At 38.7% G+C, this 22,391-nt stretch overlaps 1 protein-coding gene across 1 annotated transcript in view; it reads right to left on the minus strand.

The window, feature by feature from the left end:
- Window positions 1-4,592: 4,592 nt before the first annotated feature.
- The window catches only part of CCDC6 (coiled-coil domain containing 6), a 133,506-nt gene continuing 115,707 nt past the window's right edge, over window positions 4,593-22,391 (minus strand). The window contains exons 8-9 of the mRNA XM_058298888.2: window positions 14,381-14,505; window positions 4,593-8,881 (exon numbers count right to left, since the gene is read on the minus strand). Of these exons, the coding sequence (XP_058154871.1) occupies window positions 8,687-8,881; window positions 14,381-14,505 (320 nt within the window). The 3' untranslated portion in view covers window positions 4,593-8,686. The remainder of the gene's footprint in view (window positions 8,882-14,380; window positions 14,506-22,391) is intronic.

The following is a 22,391-nucleotide window of genomic DNA, read 5'->3' on the forward strand; positions in this document are numbered from 1 at the left end:
GATGCAAAAATCCTCAATAAAATAGTAGCAAATCAAGTCCAACAGCACAGTAAAAGAATTATACACCCTGATCAAATGGGAATTATCCCAGACATGTAAGAGTGGTTCACCATAAGAAAATCAATTAATGCAATACACCACATTAACAGAATGAAATGAAAAAATACACAATCATCTTGATGCATAAAAGGCATTGACAAAACCTGGCACCCTTTCTTGGAAAAAAAAAAAACACTTATAAAACTAGGAATAGAAGGAAACTTCCTCTACAGGATGAAGAGCATAAATGAAAAACCCACAGCTAACATCCCACTTACTGGTAAATGACTGAAAACTTTCCCTATAGAATCAGGACAACAAGAATGCCTACTGTCACCACTGTTATTTGACATTATAGGAGAAGTTTCTGCCAGGGTTATTAGGTAAGAAAACTAAATTAAAGGCATCTAAATTGGAAAAGAAGTTAAACTTTCCCTATTTGCAGATAATATGATCATAAATACAGAAAATCATGAAAAATACACAACAAAGCTCCTAGAGCTAATAAATGAATTCAGCAAAGTGGGAGAGTACAAAATCAACACCCAAAAATCAGTAGTGTTTCTATACCAGTGATGAACAATTAGAAAAGGAAATCACAAAAATAAATTCTATTTACAATACCAACTAAAAGAATCATGTATCTAGGAATAAATCTAACCAAGGATGTAAAGGATTTGTACATGGAAAACTACAAAACATTGCTAAAAGAAATAAAAGGAAAACCTCCATAAATGGAAAGACATTACATATTCATGGAAGGTAAATCTAAATATTATTAAGATGTCTATCCTACCCAAATTGATTTACCAGTACTGAGTGACACAATGCACCAACTGAGCAACTCTGGGGTGCAACTACAGAGGAAGGCCTGTTTTTTTCCCTTTGGTTCCTCAAGTCTGGGTGGTGAAAAGGTAGGGGCTGGGTATTGTACTGCCCCAGGTTGTTTTTTTAAAAGATTAATTAATTTATTTCTCTTCCCATCTCATTGTTTGCGCTCACTGTCTGCTCTGTCTGTTCATTGTGTACTCCCTGTGTCTGCTCATCTTCTTTTTAGGAGGCACTGGGAACCAAACTTGGGACCTCCCATGTGGGAGGGAGGCACACACTTGACCCACACTTACGCCCTGCTTGTTGTGTCTCTCCTTGTGTGCCCAGGTTTTTAAGGAGCCAAACACAAAGTGTAGGGAGAACTCGGGATGACATAACTGGGAAGTGGAGGAACCACTTCTCTCTGTTTTGTTTTGCCAAGAATTTCTTCTCAGAGCTTCTCAGAGCTCATTGTACTTGGGAGGACACCAAATAAGAGATGCAAACCTAAATTTCTAATATGTTTTAATTCTGGAGAAACAAACAAAACTAAAGAATAAAGATTTTAATGTTTTTAAGAGTGTGGGTGTGGATGCAGGCATGTAAATTCTTGCCTATTCTTTTAAAAATTCAAATGGTAACCCACCACAATATTCTGGACCTTGCTTTTTTTCACTTAAGAATATATCTTGGAAATCATTCTACTGATGGACTTTTATATTGTTTTATATGGAGCTTAATTTTAGAAACTTAGGAACTAGTCATTAAATTCAAACTCCTACCTTGCTTAAGAATTCTCTTACCGCATACTAGTGGGCTTTTTTAAATTTTTATTAGAGAAGCAATGGGTTTACAGAAATATGCATAAAACAGAGTTCCCATATGCCACCCTATTATTAACACCTTGCATTGATGTGGAACATGCTACAATTGAAAGCACTTTTTTATAATTGTGCTATTAATTACTCATGGTTTAACTTAGGGTTCGCTTTGTACAGTATCATGGATTTTTTAAAAAAATATTTATTCTATTACTATATAACCTAACATTTTCCCTTTTAACCACAAATATATACTTCAGTGCTGTTAGTTATGCTGAAAATGTTGTGCTACCATAACCACCATCCATTACCAAATCTTTTCCATTGTCTCAAATAGAAACTCTGTACATTTTAAGCCTTAACTCCCTATTTCCTATCTTCACCCTGTCCCCTGGTAGTTTATATCCTAGATTCTAACTCTATGAGTTTGCTTATTGTGATTATTTCATATAAGCCAGCTCATATAACATTTGTCCTTTTGTCTCTGGCCTATTCACTCAACATGTCTTCACATTTCACCCATGCTGTCACGTCTCAGGATTTCATTCCTTTTTAGGGCTGAATAATATTCCATTGTGTGCATACACCACATTTTATTTATCCATTCATCTGTTGATGACACTTGGGTTGTTTCCACCTTTTTGACTACTATGGACAATACTGCTATCATCATTGGTATATAGGTATCTGCTGAGTCTCTGCTTTCTTCATATGGGTCTCCACCTAAGAGTGGGCATTCTTATTTTATACATGAGGAAACTAAGGCTCAGAAAACTTGGCCCTTCCCACTCCATCCTGCTGCCTTACAGACAAATAAGGGCCCCAGGGTTAAAAATCTCCCAGTAGTGGTCTCCAGAACTCAGACAAAGCTACTTGGGAAAAAAAGTAAGTCAACTAGGCTAAACTTGAATTCCAAAAGTACCTTTTAATGTCCCTTAGGAACATTTACAGAACACAAACCTAAATCCACGAAGGACTTGCAGCAAGTTTTTTGTAGCTTTAAATTTCAGATATTATCTATTTTTATCTCTAGAAGTTTGTCATTTTTATATTTGCCATCATGCCCATGCTTTCCTCTACTTTCTTTAATATATGGAGAATGTTTATCATTGTTTAACATCCTATCATCTATGTCATTTCCGAGTATGGCTTTTCCTTTTTTGTTGTTTAAGGTGAAAAATGTTAAGATTAATCACTTCCATCTTGGGGTAATAAGTAAACCTGAAAGTTGCAACAAGTCATTAGTAAGACATACGAAAATAAGATCTTTAGAAAGATATATAGTTGGTTCAGCAGCACTCAGTACACCACAAAATTAGGGGTGATATGCAAGAACAGAAACCTTCAAGGGACAGGAATGCAATCTCTCATGTCAACATACACATCAAATACAAACCCTAACTGACCCTGCACTGACTTACTTCTAACAAGAATGTTTCAAAGTTTGAGCCTGGATTAGTGACTGAATACAACAGCATCTCCACAAATGTTTTTCATTTAAATAGCCTATACTTTAAAATAAGGACCCAGATTTACTTGCAGAGTTTTACATTAACACACAAAAAAAGTTTTGTTTTTCCTTGGAGGTACTGGGGATTGAACCCTGGACCTCATACATGGTAAAGAGGCATTCACCTCTTGAGCTACATCTGCTTCCCCAAAAAGTTTTAAACCAACTGCTTCAATTTTAGAAGCACCATATGGATTTATAGTTCTTAAAACTATTAAAAGAAAAAAATATATACATGCACAGCTTAAATTTTCCTAACTTGTTGCTCAAGTATGTCATTTAAATCCTATTTCCTTCAAATACTGAGATAAGAACTGCTATCCTCATTATACAGATGAGAACACTGAAGTTGGTGGATGAAACCGGGACTTGAACCTAGGGATCCGGGGTGATATATGGTCAATATTTTTTATCAAGTTACAATGAACTAGATTGTAATTAGCTGTCATGGGTAGAGAGGTGTTTTGTTATTTGGTCAACTTATTCTACTAAATGATTAACCAAATTAAAAACTCACTATATTAACTAATAGTTAAAATGGAATCAGTCTTAAGCCAAAGTGACTCTAGACTAACTCAAGGGTGTTTACTTACTACTTCTATACAGGAAAGGGCCAGGTTTAAACTGTTTGCACTCATATGTGTTCCAACAACTGGGTTCTTGAAGACTGTACTCTCAAGAGGGGATCCTGATAAGACTGTATTTTTTTCAGGGGATTCTAACTGCCAGGGGCTTCATAAAATACAGCTGACAAACCATATACCTGCTAAGCATGTATATTCCTGCTGGTATCATCCTAAAAGAATGGATGTGAAAGGAACTAGCCTGTGTCTTATTGTTTGTGTGAGGGACTGCCCTAGAGGCTTTGATTCTCATTTTTAGCAAGGTGTATAACATTATTTTATAGGTATGGAACTTGAGGCCCAGTGAAAGAACTACGAACTCAAACCTAGAACTGATTCTAAACCCCGTATAATTTTACTACAGATTAGAAAAGTATACAGATGGATTTAAATTTTTAAGAGTAAGTTCACTGATAAACCAATTGTGAAACCCAAAGCCTGAATGCATGTGTGCATTTACATTTAACGTTTTGAGAATGAATTAGCTTTCATTTTCATAAACTCCTAGGTTTATTTTTAAAATTGAAATCCAACAGATACAGAACAGTGCACAAACCTTAATGGTACATCTTGATGAATTTTCACAAACTTGATACAGGCAGGTAACCAGCACTCTGAATAAGAAAAAGGGCAGTACTAGCCCCTTTCATGCCCTCTCCTTAGGTTTACTTTCGAAAGTAACGTTTAGTGTTTAGACTTGAAGTTAGATAGCAGCAGCAGCAAGCACACAGAATTCATTTTCAGACTCAAAGACTAGGAAGAAAGAGATGGGGTTTAAGGCTCAAGAGGTACATTTAAAAAATTATCTTTATTTAGGTTTCTGATTCAGCACATATATCAAAGACTAATTAACATAAAGAAGTAAATAGGACATTAATTGGAAGTCTTACATCTCTCTAAACTCTGACCAAGAATGTCAAGCTTGCCACTATTACCAGAACTCCAACCTAGTCAAGTTGTAGGACACGCCATCATGAACATACAATTGCACAGATATGCAGAGGCAGAAGACATGTTAGCATGGCTCTCCTCTTCTCATTGACAACTTTCAGTTTGACAGTCCACTTTTGCTTTACATGCTAAGTACCAAATAAAGTCCAAAGAAGGCTCAGGGTCAACCTGATCAAAAACTCATCCAGAGGAATGCATTCTTAAACTGTTGTGCCTGCAACTTTTTCTTGTTTTTGCCAGGATGTTCAGATCAAGATGTACAATACACTCTACATGACAGTCCAGACTAAGAACTCAAGTTGAGCAGTAACCCAAATTAAGGCATGAACACGCACGCACACACACTCACGCTGCCATGAACTTAGTCATCCTTCAACTGCCTAATGAGAGGCAACCTGGGCTTGGTAGTTAACCACAACTGCTGAGCATTTTGGAAACGCTCCCCATAACTTCATGCTAACAGCTGTGTGTGTTTTTATTCTAAAAAGAAAGGGAAAAAAAAGGAGAGAGGAGAGGAGAAAAAGACAAACACACACACCTAAAACCCCTTAATCTTTTACAATGACTCTTAAGCACGGACCTTATATAGCAGCGTCAACAGCTGGCGCTTTAATAATTTGGAAATAAAATGTTGTTTTACTATGTATTTCTTTGGTAGTCACCACTACAAAGTTGTCAGTGTTGGTTACCTATAAGACAACTACTAGACAGAAGATCAAGTTTATACAGAAATTTCTTCTGTACTGATAAGATAAAAATATTGAGCTCTCAAAGCCTAAGTTAAATGCTTTTTCTTGTCTTGTTGGGCATCCTGCAAGCAAGGCTTCATGCAGGAGTTCATGTCTACCTAACAAAGGATGATACATATTCTATTTTCCTACAATTGAACAGTTAAAAATTCACATTATCAATTACTTCTGGTCAAATCATCTATTAAGTCAATTACAAAGGGACAGCAGTATTGCCGTCAAAGCCACATTCTGGTCATACATTCATTCCAAGGTTGCTGGGAAGTATCTCAGGAGCTCAGAATTTAAAACTCCTTTCAATCAACCAAGGAGTTAAGGTAAATTACATTAAATCTTAAACACTTCCACCATCTGCCAAATTTCTAGATTCTGTCTAGACTGCTAGCATGAGAGAAAGCAGTTCAGAGCCCAGAGAGGTGTCAGGTATTAGGTAAATCAATTTGGTTTTGTACAAAAGGCATGGTAATCTGGCAGCGGAGTACTTAACCTATTAGCAGCACAGTGGTAGCCAAGGGTCTCTGTCAGCAAGACAGGAAAATGGGGTATCCTGAAGCTGCTGTTGCTTCCACCTGCCCTCAGGATGGCCATTCATCTCACAAAGGCCTCTGGGAGCAGGCCCAGGGTTAACCTGGGAAAGTGGGCAACAGGAACGGCAGTACCTGTGTTCAGCCCCCACGAGAAGCGCCTGAGGTAAGTCAGCTCCCCACAGGTGAGGGGTCTCTTGCCTCTATGGCTCAGGTTCTGAATCTTACAGATCCCTGCTGCCTAAACAAATGCCAAGAAATTGCCCCAGCAGTTATTGCCCAAATGTTACTGGGTCCACGTGGGGTCCTGAAACACTTGAAAAGAACACAAAACGTCACAAATTCAAAGCAGTAGTGTTTGTTCCATCAATGATACACGTTCATAGGGAGAGGCAACTAGACTGATGGTGAAACAAGGTTGTCTGAAGGAGTGGTGTTTTATTTGGAAGCAAAGCCCCTAGTCCAGGGGAACCAGCACTACTTTTGGGTAGAAGTCTGAACCTGTCTCCGCAGCAACTGTTTGCTCCCTCCAAGTGTGTTTTCTTTTACCACATGGCAAAGTTTTGACTTGTGTGCTTTCAGGAGGTAACTAAACTGATAAGAAGCTGAGAGAAGATCATTACATTATGGACTCTTTTTTTTTTTTGAGTGTAAGACACTATCCAACAGCATTGAAATCTACAATCTCATAGAAGATTCTTGTAAACATATACTGTATTTCTCCTATAAGAAAACTGAGAACTGTACCTCATAGGCAATGCTTATTTGCCTACTCTCAGAGTTCCCCGGAATGGCAATGTACCAGGAGGGTCAGCAAGCTGTTAGTGAAATCTCCAGGTTTAATGTGACCCAGTCTGATAGTATTAAAATCTAAAAATAAAAAATAAAAAACCAAACACCTAAAGCCTCAATAATTAAATGCCAAGCTTCTTTCCCATATTTGATACTATGATTATGTATATTACACACACATTATAAATAGAATTTATATAGATGTACAATTTCTTCCCAACAAATGAGGAGAAGTGATGTATTCAGTTTGGGGGTGGAGGCAGGAAGAGATGAAAAATCCTATTGGTAATTTTACTCTCAAGTTCTTAAAATTCTAGTCAAACACTATTATCCAACAAGACTTTTTTTCATTCTGTAACTCTTAAATATGGATTCGAAGGCAAAAATGGAGGTTTCTATACTGTACAATTTAAATATCTACAATGACATGGTTCCTTATTTTTAGGAGTGTGTTCAATAAAGAGTTAGCTATTAGAGATGGTTGTCACAAAACATGGACTTAAAAATTATGGGTAAGTTAATTTTCAGTTCTCTGATTATATCCAACAGATACACATTCTCATCATAAAATATACATTCTCTAGTAAGTTATTTTCGTCCACAGCATATATAAATATGCAAACACAGGTGGTAAAAATCACTTTACTACCCAAATACAAAATAGTAACTGCTGAAAAACAAAAATAAAGATGTTGCAGGTATTAAGAAAAGAGTGACTCAGTGTTCCACTTAAAAGTGAAACCAATTTATTTGTGCTAAATAAAAATGGAAATATTTATTTAGAATATACTTCTTTGTACACTGCACTTGCTTATACTGGGCGAAATAATCATTTACTAAATCTAATATGCTACTTTCCTCTACACCTCTTTTCTTTTCTCCAAGCAATACAGTATTTTGTGGCCATTATGCCAAGATATTCCTATAATGTTCATTTCAAATAGTATTTCTAATATTTTCGCATCTTTAAAATATTTGTTCAAACTCTATTTTAGGGTAACACAAATAAAGAACAGATGGAGAAAATAGCTGTTTTTGTTACAATCACATTGCTTTCTGCAGCAGAAATCAAATAGCATATTCTAATCAGCCACCAAAACTACTGGTGGGTAGGACAATGTTTATCAACTCAAGTTATGTGAGACGAGTTTAGGCAGATTAACATTAGGGATAAAGGAAAGAACCACATCTTGACAATCCAATAATTAACCAACCCAAGTATGCAGAGAAGGTATAGCCATGTAATCCATTACAAGAGTTTCAACATGGATGTCACTATATAGTGAAAATAACCTGTAAAAAGTGTATCTGTAGAAAGCTCTATTAAACAGTATATACGTCTTGGGCACTGATTCATCTAACTTTCCCTTCTACATTGAAAGCTAGGTTTTCAAAGATGTGAATTGTAGTGCTGAATAAACTCTGTGTTTAGTAAACACCATAATAATGGAGAGTAGGGGTAACAGCTCAGTAATTTTCTGCAAATTCAAGGAAAAAAATATAAAAAAGATATCCCCTTTTATTTTACAAACCTAAAAGCCAGGAAAATGAAGCTCCGGGGCCAAGCAAAAATTGCACACTGCTACTGGATTACCAAATATCAAATAGCAAATGTTCCAGCCAGGGAATGGACATACATGTAGATTCAAGTAAAACACTGATGGAAAAAGTCGTCTGGTTAGTGTTGTAGACCCACAACACTGGCTGCGTTTCCAACAAACATTTACAACACAATGAACAGAAGAAGCCTAGATAACCTCAGTGCAAATAAGTCAGATCCAAATATGCCAGGGAAGGAAGCCTTTGGCGCTGAGTAGACGGCTCCATTTTATGAGTCCCAACTTGAAATTCAGGCTAAGCACATGCATTAAGGCTGGGAGGAGGGGTGCACCGAATGTTGCGCAGGAGTGGGCTGCGAGGTGGCTGCTGAGGGGATGGCGGGCTGCATGGGTGGCGGAGGTGGAGGAGGCGGTGGCTGGACTGGGGTCTGTGTGTTGGGAGACGGAGGCGGTGTGGGCCGTTTGAATTTGTCAGGACTGTTGCTTCTCCGTGGCGAAGGCCTCTGTGGAGTGGATAGAACAGCAAGTTAGTCTAGGTCTTTTCTAACCCAGCCTGACTCAGACTGAGGCTGGTGAAATACAGACCAACAAAGATAAGACACTAGCAACTTCCTTATCCATCCCCACTGGTTTCTGAACATGTAATTATGAAACCTAAATAAGGCTGTGTTTACACCTACATTTATGAAAAAAACAATTCAAAATTACTGTAAAACTTGCATTAATCAAATTTTAGAGCCATGATCATCTTGGCACATACCTGTAATATAATTGCAATAGTAACTGTAAGCCAGGACAAATTCCAAGCATAGATAATTAAGGGCAGACATTTATCTTTCCCTGGGAAATACAAGAGATGTCACATTACAGATGACGTAAATCGTCAGACTGCATTGAAGCTAGAGCTTATTTCGGACAATATGCCAACTTCTAAAAAAAACATGTATATAACCATGAAGAAGAGAGCACAATGGTTAAAATCTGGGTATGAGTCCATGGTTGACCACCTACCACCTGTGTCTGCTTAGGAAAACCAGCTTCTAACCCATCTGCACCTCCCTTTTCATATCCTCAAGGTAATTCTCATCTTGTTTGAAGGACTGAATGAGAACGTAAGCTCTGCTGAGGCAGAGACTGGGCCTGTGGATTCACTGAGTCAGCATAGTGTCTGCTTCGGAGTAGGTACTCCAGAGTTTGGTGAATGGCTAATGTCAGCAGCTTGGCACACTGTCTGACTTATTAAGTAATAAGTACTCAATGAATAGCTATTAGCAAAATAAAATCATTATTGCTTTACACAAAGACAAATAGTTTTTAAATTACAGGGCCGACTGAAGGTAATTCTTTGTACTGAGAGAATTTAAATTGAGAGGAAAATGGGAAAGTGACTGAGGTGCATCCTGGGGCTGGAAATCAGTTACTGACAACCAAATCCCTCCAGTCAGAGAGAGTTAAGTTTGCAGTGCTACCGCCTGAGGGTTAAGCGCCAGCATGCAAGGAAGTTCTACACAGCTTCAGGAAAGAGACTTGACCAGTAACTTCTTTTTTTAATTCTTTGATTGTTTGGGAAGCAACGGGCTCCTGCTCCTCTTTGATCAGGTGATTGCAATGGTCACAGGCCGCCTCTACTTTGTGTAAAGGATATGCTGCCTAAGCCTCCAACATCTTTATTATGGGTAGGCCTAAAGCCAGCTGCACTGTGGGTAAAGGTACCATATCCCTAAGTTCAAGAGAAAGGTACACATTTTATTGATTCCACTCCTTAGGATTTATAAAAAAAGGCTGCCCACTAAAGAATATACTGCCAAATTGCTTGGCTTTTGTTGTTTTGTTGTTTGGAGTGGCTTTCCTTTATACTTTTACTTTCAAGGACTAGTGGTCCTACAAAACTGCCACCCACAAACCGAAATAAAATATAACCAACTCAACCTAAAAAAGATGCCAAGTACTCGTCTCCAATTTATAATGGTGAACTTTAGACATATTGTGGTTTGCAAAGTCTGCTGTCTAGAAAAAAATAATATGAGTTCTTTGGGAGGAGTTAATGAAAAAAGTTGTACTATGCCCATAACAGAAAAGAAAACAGGAAATATGCTATGACTTAGTTCCGGTTCATTCAGAGGATTGCAGGGGAAAGGTACTCTCACTCAAATGCATCACAATTCAGTCTTTGGTAAGTTAGGACATCAAAAATTCAAAACACATAAAAAATGTCCCATGTAAGGAGGGAGGGGGGAAAAAAGGAAGTCTCTCAATGTTCAGGTGAATGCTGTCCTGGGGTTCGTATGTTTACATTGAACTGCTGGTCCCCTCCCCCGAAAAAAAGTGTAAAACTTCTCATTTCAGACTCTAAAATTCTTGGATGACAGGCACGAAACATGGCATTCACAGGTAGGCAGAAAAATTAATAAAAGCACTTCAAACAGGAGTGTAATAGTTTACTCAAACAATTTTGGAGGCTGCTTTCCCCGGAATCAGCAGTGAAGAACATCTGACTAGAACCTTAATAACTCTGAGAAGAATACAGACTATTTAAGAAGTAAGGAAATGAGGAGAATGGCAAGTGTGTCCTCAAAAGTTGAGAAAACTGGTTTACTAACTCAGAACATTTTTTGGCTTCAAGCAAGGGGCAGCAAACTACAGTCCATCACCTGTTCTTGTTTGGTCTGTGGGCTAAGAACATATTTTGAAATTGTTGGAAAAAATATTCCATGACGTATAAAAATTACATGAAATTTAAATTTCTGTGTCCATAAATAAAGTTTCATTGGAACACCATGCTCATTCATTTATGTATTTTCTTTGGCTGCTTTCTGACAAGGGCAGACTAGTTACACCAGAGACTTCGGTCTGATCAGCATCGTTTGGGAACCATGTCCCGTCCTCTCCCCCCAAGACAGAAAGTCCCATGGTCAAGGAAGAATTAGGTTAACAAAGAAAGGAGTGACTGAGGTCACATGGCCCAAAAGGCCCAAGAGATTTAGTATCTGGCTGTTGAAAGAAAAATATTGCAGAACCCCAGGCTTATAGCACAGAATAATATAGTTATTAGGAAATGTTCAGGAAACATGGAATCCAATAACAGAACTATATCATATCACAATAAGTATTTCAAGAGATTAAATTTTTTTTTCTCTCTACTGAATTACTAGGTGCCTTCCACTAAGTGCTAAGTGGAATGCTTATATGCTAAGCATTTGCATATAAAGAGACAGTTAAGGATTACTTTTACTGTTTTTACCACTACTCCCCAATGTAACATCCTATGATTTTACATGGGACTTTAAGAGCTGACCAGCCATAGTTGTGGGAACCATGGGTTTTTGTGGGGTTTTTTTTCTTTTTGAGAAAGTATGGTCAATTCTAGGTATTTGCGGTTGTTATACTCTACGAAGTCACCACAAATAATACTGGATTAGTGAATACTGAATCTCTGCTCCAAGGAGAAATGTAGGGTTAGGTTCCTGTGAGCTTCTGCTCACATTTTCATCAACCAGTAAATACATAACCTTGTTCATGTGTGTTTCTGTTTAGACACAGATATTTGACATATATTGCTGATTTATTAACATTGAGCTCACAAGTAACTACACTATAACTCATGCCTAAACAAAGCTTATCTAACATGCTCACTTTCTCCATAAAGCACATCCTATGTCACCCTTTTGCACTTAGGAATACATGACAGTAGTTCAGCATTATGCTGGAGGGCCATCTTAAACAGCAAATCTCCAAGAAAAAGCTTAAAAATGTGAAAAATGTGGCATTAAATGTACCACTAAAAGGACACCTGTTTACAACCTCAGCTGGGAACATGTATCAGGCAATTTAAATTTTTTGCCATTCTGCACATGTCCACAAATAACCGTGAAAGTGCCATATTTATTTTGGGGTTACCAATAAACTATGGCAAGTAGGTAAATATATAAACTATGAATAATGAGGATTGACCTTGATTCCCATTGTCAAGGAAGAATTATATCAACAAGAAAATAGCAACAGAACACACAGGCCATGTCTAAGGAAGACTCCTCTCAGGTGCTCTGGTCTTCATTCTCAGGGACCCATGGCTTCAAATGAGCCCCTGCTGATCTGACAGTATACACAAGATCCTGCAGCATTTCCCAACTCTACCTGGCCTTTGATGTCAAGTCAATCTTTTGAAATTCATGAAATGATAGATACCCAGCTGCAGATGAAATCCAGTCATAAGGATAAAATACAAATTCTAGCCCATAAATTTGTTCAGTTTTACTCTGTGCTTTCCAACCATCTGGCCAACATAAATGGTGCCTGTCTTGGAGAAACAGGTATTCCTACTAGATGGCTACCATCCATTTTTCTAGAGCAATTGTAAAATGTACAGTTCCCTGGGGTTTAATTTTTCCTGCACAAGGACCATTAACCTAGACTGGTGGCTAGGGCGATTTTGCCCACCAGGGGACATTTGGAAACATTTTTGATTGTCACAACTTGGGGCTGCTACTGGCATCTAGTGGGTAGAAGTCAGGGATGAGGTTAAACATTCTGCAATATACAGAATAGTCCCCTCACAACAAAGAATTATCCAGCCAAAGATGTGAAGAGTGCTGAGACTGAGAGACCTTGACCTAGAAAATGAAAAAATTTCAAAAACCCAGCATGGATACTAAGAATTGAAAGGGAGCTCAGGGTAAAAAACAATCAAATCTCCCTGTAATTATCAGGTCTCTGTTTGAATAACTCCTGTGATAGGAGTTCACTATCAGAGGCTATCCTTATCAGTAGCACTGGGAATCTGTGTTTCTTTTCATTGTGACATCTTATTTTGTCACCTCTCCATGTGTGCAGCGCCATTCGTGGGTAGGCTGCACTTTTTACAAGCTGGGCCGCTCTCCTTACGGGGCACACTCCTTATGCGTGGGGCTCCCCTATGAGGGGGACACCCCTGCATGGCGTGGCACTCCTTGAGCACAACAGCACTGCGCATGGGCCAGCTCCACATAGGTCAAGGAGGCCAGGGATTTGAACTGCGGGCCTCCCATGTGGTAGGCAGATGCCCTATTCATTGGGCCAAGTCCACTTTTGCTGGGTAGCTTTGATAGAATTCCTCCATTAGTAATGTCTCCTGACTGGTCCTAATTCTATCCTTTGGAGAAACCTAGGACAACTCTACTCCCCCTTCAATATGACAGTCCTAAAAAAAATCCAAAACAACAACTGTCAGGTCATTTACTTAAAATAGTTTCTTTGCCAGTCATATGCCTCCAGTTTCTTCTATCATCTTGGACAAAATTTCACCCTTCAATATCCTGAAAGCTATAGCTTAACAAAAAAACCCAGTTCCTACTTTTATATAAAGTTCATCAAACTGGCAAAACAGCTTTAGAAATATCTTAAATGTTTTTGCAAAATCGGGCTCTTCTTTTAAATGTTCTCTTTTTGGAAATATGCTTAACTGTCCCCTGTTCTGTAACCCCTATCCACTACACTTCTAATTGCTCTGTTAGTCAACTGAATACCCAACTCTAAAGAAAACACTTGAGTGGAGTCTGAACTAGATACAATTAAGGTTCCTTCTAACTCCCAGAGAGAAAATCCTGAGTAAAACTAGAAACAAGGCTAATTTCAGAAGTAATGCTGACAGTCAGTGAACTGTGAAAGTGCAGACAATAAATATTTTTTAGACATTATGGCAACCACCAGTAATTCTTTATGGCACGGAGCTGGCCAGAGTTCAATCAAGTTCTTGGCCAGAGTTCAAATTTCATTTCACAAAGGGCAATTTTTCATAGGAAGTAAAGTTGAAGTTTTGCCTCCTGGGCCCTGATTTTAGTTTCAAAACTTTAGTTTCAAAGAATTCGTTATCAAATCCATGCAAAGTGCATAGTTTTAAGGTGAACTGATGGAGGGAAGGGGAAGAAAGATAAATGTCTAAGGGGCCCAATCCTGATGTCTTGAGGAGGACCACCTGGTACCACTAATGGAAGTAAAGTGCCGCTTCCTACCCCACCAATACTCACTGTGATACCATGAGATGCTCCCATATGCTGCACGTGGAGACCCGGGGAATTGTAGTAAGACATTCCAGCCCTGGTCAGTGAAGTTGGTGGCGTGAAACCAACTGTGTGACTTGCATATGACAGACCTGAAATAAAACAACAAATGATTTATTATTTCTAATTCCCAATACTGTGAAGATCCCTATACATGGCACTCAATTATCCGTCTGGTGTCTTCAAACTTCCAGGAGCTTGATGACACAGAAGTCCTCAATCACCCACAAAGATGAAAACTGACAAGAAAAGCAGTGGGCTCACTGAATGCCCACTAGTTGAAAGGATATAAAAGTCAATCCCTGTCAGAAGTTCAACTGAGACGTATGGAAGGAATAGGAAGACACAAGAATAAATAAGAATAAAGTTTTAAAAAGAGAAAAAAGAAAAGAGAGAAAAGAAGAAGAGAAGAAGGAGAAAGAAGAAGAAAAAGGAAAGAAAAAGAATAAAGAGGTAAAAATCAGATACAAGTAAAAAGGAAGTGTCAAAAGACACAAGACAAGACCAGTGTGCAAAGGTGTATATAGCAGCCATAAAGGCAAAAAAAAAATCATCATTGAGAACTTAACAACTTGAGGATATTCAGTACAGGGGACAAAAGCCCTATATATGCCAAAATATCCTGAAATAGATAGATATATAAGGTACTGTAAAACTAAATTGTTCTGTAGAGCCTTAACCTAGGACCTCAGAATCATCTCCAAGGTGCTTGACTATAACTGTCTTTACATATGTTCCCAGCATCTACCAGAGTATACAGCACGGGTAAGTGGCATAATATTTAATGAATAGCATGAACACAGAAACAAAGGAGCAATTTGGGGATGTTGGATAGGAACTACCCATTGTCAATCACTTTTGACTTAAAATGAGAGGCTGGTGCCAAGCCCCATGAGCTCCACTTACCTCTTTTTTGAATTTCATGAAAACAAGGAACTGTTGAGTTCTCCTTTCTCTACTGTATTTTGGCTTTCATGACTGAGAAATGCAACTACCAAACCTACCCCACTGGTGCTATCACAGAGCTTTTCCATGCCCTCAACATTCAGTGCTGACACTTTATTTTTTTTGACTATCAATTAGCATTGCTTTCCATCTGACATATTTCCATTTCCAGTTGTGGATGTGGGGCTCACGTTAACAAAATGGAGTCCAGGGTAAAATCCAACTTCTTGGGACCCAAATGTTCATTTGCTGTGATGTCTATTTGCATCACAATTTCATTCAGCTGGAGGAGGGAAGGAGCAGTTTTCTTTAACTAGCTCTAGGGAACAAAACTCTTAATTGTATTTCTTATGAAGGTATTAAAATGTCACAGTTTGGCTTTGGAAGTGGATCCTTATCCCAAAATGAAGACGCTCATAACATTCAATACATAATAAAGAAATATGGTTTAGACTATTTTACAGTTTTTCCACGGTAACTTTTCTCAAGGGTAAATATGAGTATGTTAAGCTGCTCATCAGGAATCTTCAAAGACTCCCTGTGGCTAAAATTAAACCTAACTTAAAACAACAAACAATCCTTCATTGGCTGGTATAAAGGGGTTCTACATTTGTCTCCAAACTATCTTCTGACGCTCTACCTCGGTAGTTCTCAACATTGAGTACTGAAGTCCATGCCCTACTCCAAACTAAATGAAGCCGGATCTTTGGAGAGCAGGACTCCAGCTCCAACACAGCTGGTGTTGAGAGCCACCCTGATCACCCATCTGGCTCCTGATCAGGGTTTCCATGTCATTTTCTTACTGTATTCTTTGCCTGGGATGGCTTCTTTTCATACAGTATTTGCTTCTTCCTTCCCCAATGTCCAAATCAACCAATCAGTAGCTCATTCATTCTTTGGATAGGGAATTAGCCCAGACTCTGGAGCCAGACTGTCAGGTTATCTTGGATGCCACTTCTGCCACTTGCTATTGAGTGACCATGGACAAGTTACTTAACTTCTCTGTGCTTCAGATTCTTCAAGTATAAAATAGGATTACAGTAGCTATCTCTCAAAGTTGCTGTGAGGAGGAAAATAGTTCATAACACAAAAAGTTTAGAAAGTGTCATGCATAAAATAAGTGTTCAAAAAGTTTTAACTCATTCAAGGTCCATCTCAGAAGCTCTAGTAGCTCTTTTACCTTTGAACCCCCTTTTAAAACTATTTACCACTTTTTATTGTAAGTTTTTATTTTGAAATAGTTTGTGATTCACAAGAAGTTGCAAATTTTTAAAAAAATTTTATTAAATTTATGTAATCCCCCTCCCCCTTGTGGTTTGCTTGCTGTCTGCTCTCTCTGTCCATTCACTGCGTGTTCTTCTGTGTCTGCCTGTCTCCCTTTGTTGCATCATTTTGCTGTGCCTGTTCTCCGCAGCGCATGGGCCAGCTTATCTTCACGAGGAGGCCCTGGGATGTGAACCCAGGGCCTTCCGTATGGCAGACAGCAGCCCAATTAATTGAGCCACAGCTGCTTCCCTGCAAATACTTTTTACAGAAAGTTCCCATGTACTTTCCATCTAGCTTCCCCCAATAATACCTTACATAACCACAGCAGGTAGACAAAACCAGACAACTGCTATTAGTACAATACTTTTAACTAAGGTATAGGCTTCATTCGGATTCCATCAGGTTTTGCATGTGCTATGTGCATGCATGCTTGTTTGTGACCAAGACACAAAGATGATATAGAACTGTTCCATCACCACAAAAACACTCTCGTTACCCCTCAACAGTCACACACCCACCCCTCTAATCCTGTTGCTTTGAGAAAGTCACAGAAATGGAATCATACAGTAAGTAGTCCTTTGGATTAGCTCTTTTCCATCAGCATAATGCCACTGAGAGCCATTGAATTGTTGCGTGTATCAATAGTTCATTCATTTTTATTGCAGTATTGTATTCCATTACATGGATGTGTCCCAGTTTAACTATTTAGCTTTCAACTATTATGAAATTTACTAAGTTTGCTTTTCTATTTGAGTTTCTTCTATTTTTTTTTAACTTACTTCCCAGACCCATATTGCTGATGCTAAGTTCTTAGATACCCAAGAACATATCCTACTAATTTTCATTTTCCCTTAAGTCCTAATCATGCATCTCACCCTCTGGCCTAGGAATATAACAAAGGCCAAAAGTATCCCCACCCCAACCCCCCAAAATATAACCAGGTTGGAAATGACAAGCCCCAATGCTAGTTATGACTTTCTTTTCTTTTTTTAAAAAAGATTTTTTATTTCTCTCCCCTCCCCCCCGACAGTTGTCTGCTCTCTGTGTCCATTCACTGTGTGTTCTTCTGTGACTGCTTCTATACTTATCAGTGACACCGGGAATCTGTGTTCCTTTTTGTTGTGTCATTTTGTTGTGTCAGCTCTCTGCGTTTGCGGTGCCATTCTTGGGCAGGCTGTACTTTGCTTTGCGCTGGGCGGCTCTCCTTACAGGGCACACTCCTTGCACGTGGGGCTCTCCTATGCCAGGGACACCCCTGCATGGCACGGCACTCCTTGCGTGCATCAGCACTGCGCATGGGCCAGCTCCACACGTGTCAAGGAGGCCCCGGGCTTTGAACGGCGGACCTCCCATGTGGCAGGCGGATGCCCCCTCCATTTGGCCAAGTCTGCCTCCCTAGTTACAACTTTCTAAACTATTGCTGGGCTTGACACTGCTAATTAAAAAGATTCTTAATTAAAAGCACTTAATGGCAAAAAACACTAAGCACAAGAAAGCAAGATACAAAGTATGTAATCCATATGAAACCAAACCAAAGAAAGGAAAGCTGCAAGGGGCAGAGGGGGAGAAAGGGGAAGGATGGGAGACAGTTTCTGTAGGAAGGATTATGGGTGATTTTCTTTATGCATCATCGCCTTCTAAATGTCCCCAAATTTAATATTTCTTTGCCAAAACAAAACAGAATGAAGCAAACACTGAAAATGGACAGATAGTAAGGGTGGACACTTTTCTTTCAAAAATTATTTTACCCACAATTCTCTTTGTAGCATCCTCTGTGGAAAAATTCAAATACAGATACAATTTACTCTTTAACTCTCCCTGATCTAGCATCTGTGTCTACCACTCTATTAAAATTGCTCTTGCTAAAAGGTCAAAGTTATTTCCACATTGCCAATTTCAATAGCTGTTCTCCACTCCTCATTCTACTTGACCTTGTTGCAGCGTCTCACAGAGCTGACCAACCATTTCCCTTCTTGTTGAAACACTTTGTCTTGACCTCAGTGACACTATACACCAGTTTTCCTTCCTCTTCTTTGGCAGCAACTTCCCAGTCACCTTTGCCAACTTTTCCTTCTATACTAGAACTCTAAATGCTATAATTTGTAAGGGACCAGTTTGGAGGGATTTTTCCTTCCCCCTCTACCTTCTATGACTAGATGATATCATCTTCTTCAATGGCTTTTAAACAACAACTCTATTTTAGAAGAGTTTTAGATTTACAGAAAAGTGGCAGATAAGACGGAGTATTCTTGTATGCACCTTATCCAGTTTCCCCTATTATTAATGACTTATACTAGTATGGTAGATTTTTCATAAAAAATAAATCAATGTTGCCACATTATTATTAACTAAAGCCCAGACTTTATTCAGATTTCCTGAGTTTTTCTGTTCTGGGATCCCATTCAAGCTACTTACCACATTACTAAATATTTTAGTTATGCCTGCTTAGGCTCCTCTTGGCAATGAGTTCTCAGACTTACCTTGTTTTAGATTTTCTCGTACTTTTTGAGGAGTACTGGTCAGGTATTTTGTAGAATGTCCCTTAATTTGGATTTCTCTGCTCATTTTCAAATGATTAGACTAGGGTTATGGTTCTTAGGGAGGAAAACCAATGAGGGTAAAGTGGCATTCTCATTACTTGATAGCAAGTGTCAACATGACTTATTACTGTTGATGTTAACTTTGATCACCTGACTAAAAAAGTGTTTAAGTCTCTCCACTGGAAAGTTACTTGATCCCCATTTCCATAATTGTATTCTTTAGAAGGAAGTCAGTATGCTAAGCTAATCCTTAAAGAGTTAAGGATTTATGTTTCCCATACTTTAGGGCAGAAAATCTATATAAATATTTGGAATTTTCTGCAGGGGAGATATGTCTCTTCTACTTGATTTAATTATTTGTGCAATTATTTATTTCTATTAGTATGTATGTACAGATATTAATTTTATCCTTTGGCCAACGGAATCTCTTATTAAAAGAGATCCTTGGGAAGCAGACATGGCTCAACTGATTGTATATGTCTACCACATGGACGGTCCAGGGTTCGATCCTCAGGGCCTCCTGACCTGTGTGGTGAGTGGCCCATGCGCAGTGCTGCCACACATAAGGAGTGCTGTACCATACAGGGGCACCCCCATGTAGTGGTGTCCCATGCACAGGGAGTGCGCTCTGTAAGGAAAGCCACCCCGTGTGAAAAAAGTGCAGCCTGCCCAGGAGTGGAGCTGCACACATGGAGAGCTGACACAGCAAGATGACACAACAAAGAGATGCAGTTTCCCAATGTTGCCAGATAATGCAAATGGATGCAGAAGAACACACAGTGAATGGATACAGGGAGCAGACAATGGGGGGGGGGATAAATAAAATAAATATTTAAAAATAAATAAATAAAAGAGATCCTGTGTCAGAGAAAACACTATGAAACTCATTCTATGAAGCCAGATAAAGATATTACAAAAAAAAAGAAAATTGCAGACTCATTCACCTAATGAATATAGATATAAACATTCTCAACAAAGTACTAATCAAAAACAAGAGTACACTGAAAGAATTATTCATCATGATCAAGTTGGTATTATCCCAGACATGCAAGGGTGGTTCAACACAAGAAAATCCATCAGTATAATACTCTGCATTAACAATCAAAAAAGAAAAATCATGTGATCATCCTGATTGACACAGAAAAGGCATTTGAAAAAATACAGCATCCTTTCCTGATAAAACACTTTGAAAGATAAGAATAGAAGGAATCTCTCAACATGAGAAAGGGCATAATATGAAAAACCTACAGGGAAGCAGACTTGGCCCAGTGGATAGGGCGTCTGCCTACCACATGGGAGGTCCGCGGTTAAAACCTGGGCCTCTCTGACCTGTGTGGAGCTGGCCCATGCGCAGTGCTGATGCGCACATGGAGTGCCATGCCACACTGGAATGTCCCCCGTGTAGGGGAGCCCCATGCGCAAGGAGTGCGCCCCGTAAGGAGAGCTGCCCAGCGTGAAAGTACAGCCTGCCCAAGAATGGCGCCACACACATGGAGAGCTGACACAGATTCCCAGTGCCACTGATAAGGATAGAAGCAGTCACAGAAGAACATACAGTGAATGGACACAGACAGCAGACAAACGGGGGTGGGGGAAGGGGGTGTAGAAATAAATAAAAACAAAAAACAAAACCCACAGCTAATATTATACTCAATTAAGAAACACTGAAAGCTTTCCTGTTGAGATCAGGAAAAAGATAGGCATGTCCAATGTTACCACTATTGTTCAATATAGTGCTAAAGGTTCAAGTTAGAGCAATTAGACAAGAAAAAGAAATAAAAGGCATCCAAATTGCAAAGAAGTAAAACCTTTGCTATTCACAGACGATATAATCCTATACCTAGAAAATCTTGAAAAATCTACAACAAAGTTACTAGAGTTAATAAATGAGTTCAGCAGAGTGGCAGGATACAAGATTAATATGCAAAAATTAGTAGTGTTTCTATACACTAGAAATGAGCAATCTGAGGAGGAAGCCAGGAAAAAAAATGTTCATTTATAATAGTGACTAAAAGAATAATATATTTAGGAATAAACCAAGGATATGAAGGACCTGTATTCAGAAAACTATAATACATTGCTAAAAGAAACCAAAGATGACCTAAATAAATGGAAGGACATTCCATGTTCATGGATCGGAAGACTAAATATCATTAAGATGTCAGTTCTACCCAAACTGATGTACAGATTCAACTCAATCTCAATAAAAATTCCCAAATCCGTTTTTGAATGAAAAAGTCAATTATCTAATTTATTTGGAAGGATAAAGGGCCCATGTTTAACCATAAACATGTTAAAAAAGAAGAACGAAGATGGAAGACTCTCACTTTCCGACTTTAAGTCATATTATGTAGCTACGTTAGTAAAAACAGCATGGCACTGGTAAAAAGACAGTCATATAGACCAATAGAATTGAACTGAGTGCCCAGAAATAGGCACCTGCATCTATGAGCAAGTGATTTTTGACAATGCTGTCAAGCACCCAGCTGGATCAGAATAGTCTGTTCGAAAAATAGTCCTGGGAGAACTGGATATCCATAGCGAAAAGAAAGAAAGAGGACCCCTACCTCACACCTTTTACAAAAATTAAAATGAATCAGAGGCCTAAATATAAAAGCTAGAATTATAAAACTCCTAGAATAAAATGTAGATAGGCATCTTCAAGACACAGTGTAAGTGGTGATTTCTTAAACCTTATGGCCAAAGCATGAACAATGAAAGAAAAATGGACTTCCTCTAAATTAACACTTTTGGGGAATGGGTGTGGTTCAAGTGATTGAGCACCTGCCTCCCACATGGGAGGTCCTGGGTTCGGTTCCAATGCCTCCTGAAAAACAAAAACAAACAACAAACAAAACAACCAACCAAACAAAAAACCAACTCAAGGAAGCCTATGTGGCTCAGTGGTTGAACACCGGCTTCCCACATATGAGGTTCCAGATTCAATCCCTGGCCCCCAGTACCCAGTACCTCAAAGGAAGAAAAAAAAAAAACTTTATAAAAAAATTACACACTTTTGTGCTTTAAAAGACTTTGTCAAGAAGGTGAAAAGGTAGCCTACTCCATGGGAGAAAATATTTGGAAACCACATAACCGATAAGAGTTTGATTTCCATGTTATATAAAGAGATCATACAATTCAACAATAAAAAGGCATATGATACAATTAAAAAATGGACAAAATATTTAAATAGGCATTTTCCAAAGAGGAAATACAAATGGCCAAAA

This window comes from Dasypus novemcinctus, chromosome 6 (genome assembly GCF_030445035.2).
Source record: "Dasypus novemcinctus isolate mDasNov1 chromosome 6, mDasNov1.1.hap2, whole genome shotgun sequence".
Lineage (NCBI taxonomy): Eukaryota > Metazoa > Chordata > Mammalia > Cingulata > Dasypodidae > Dasypus > Dasypus novemcinctus.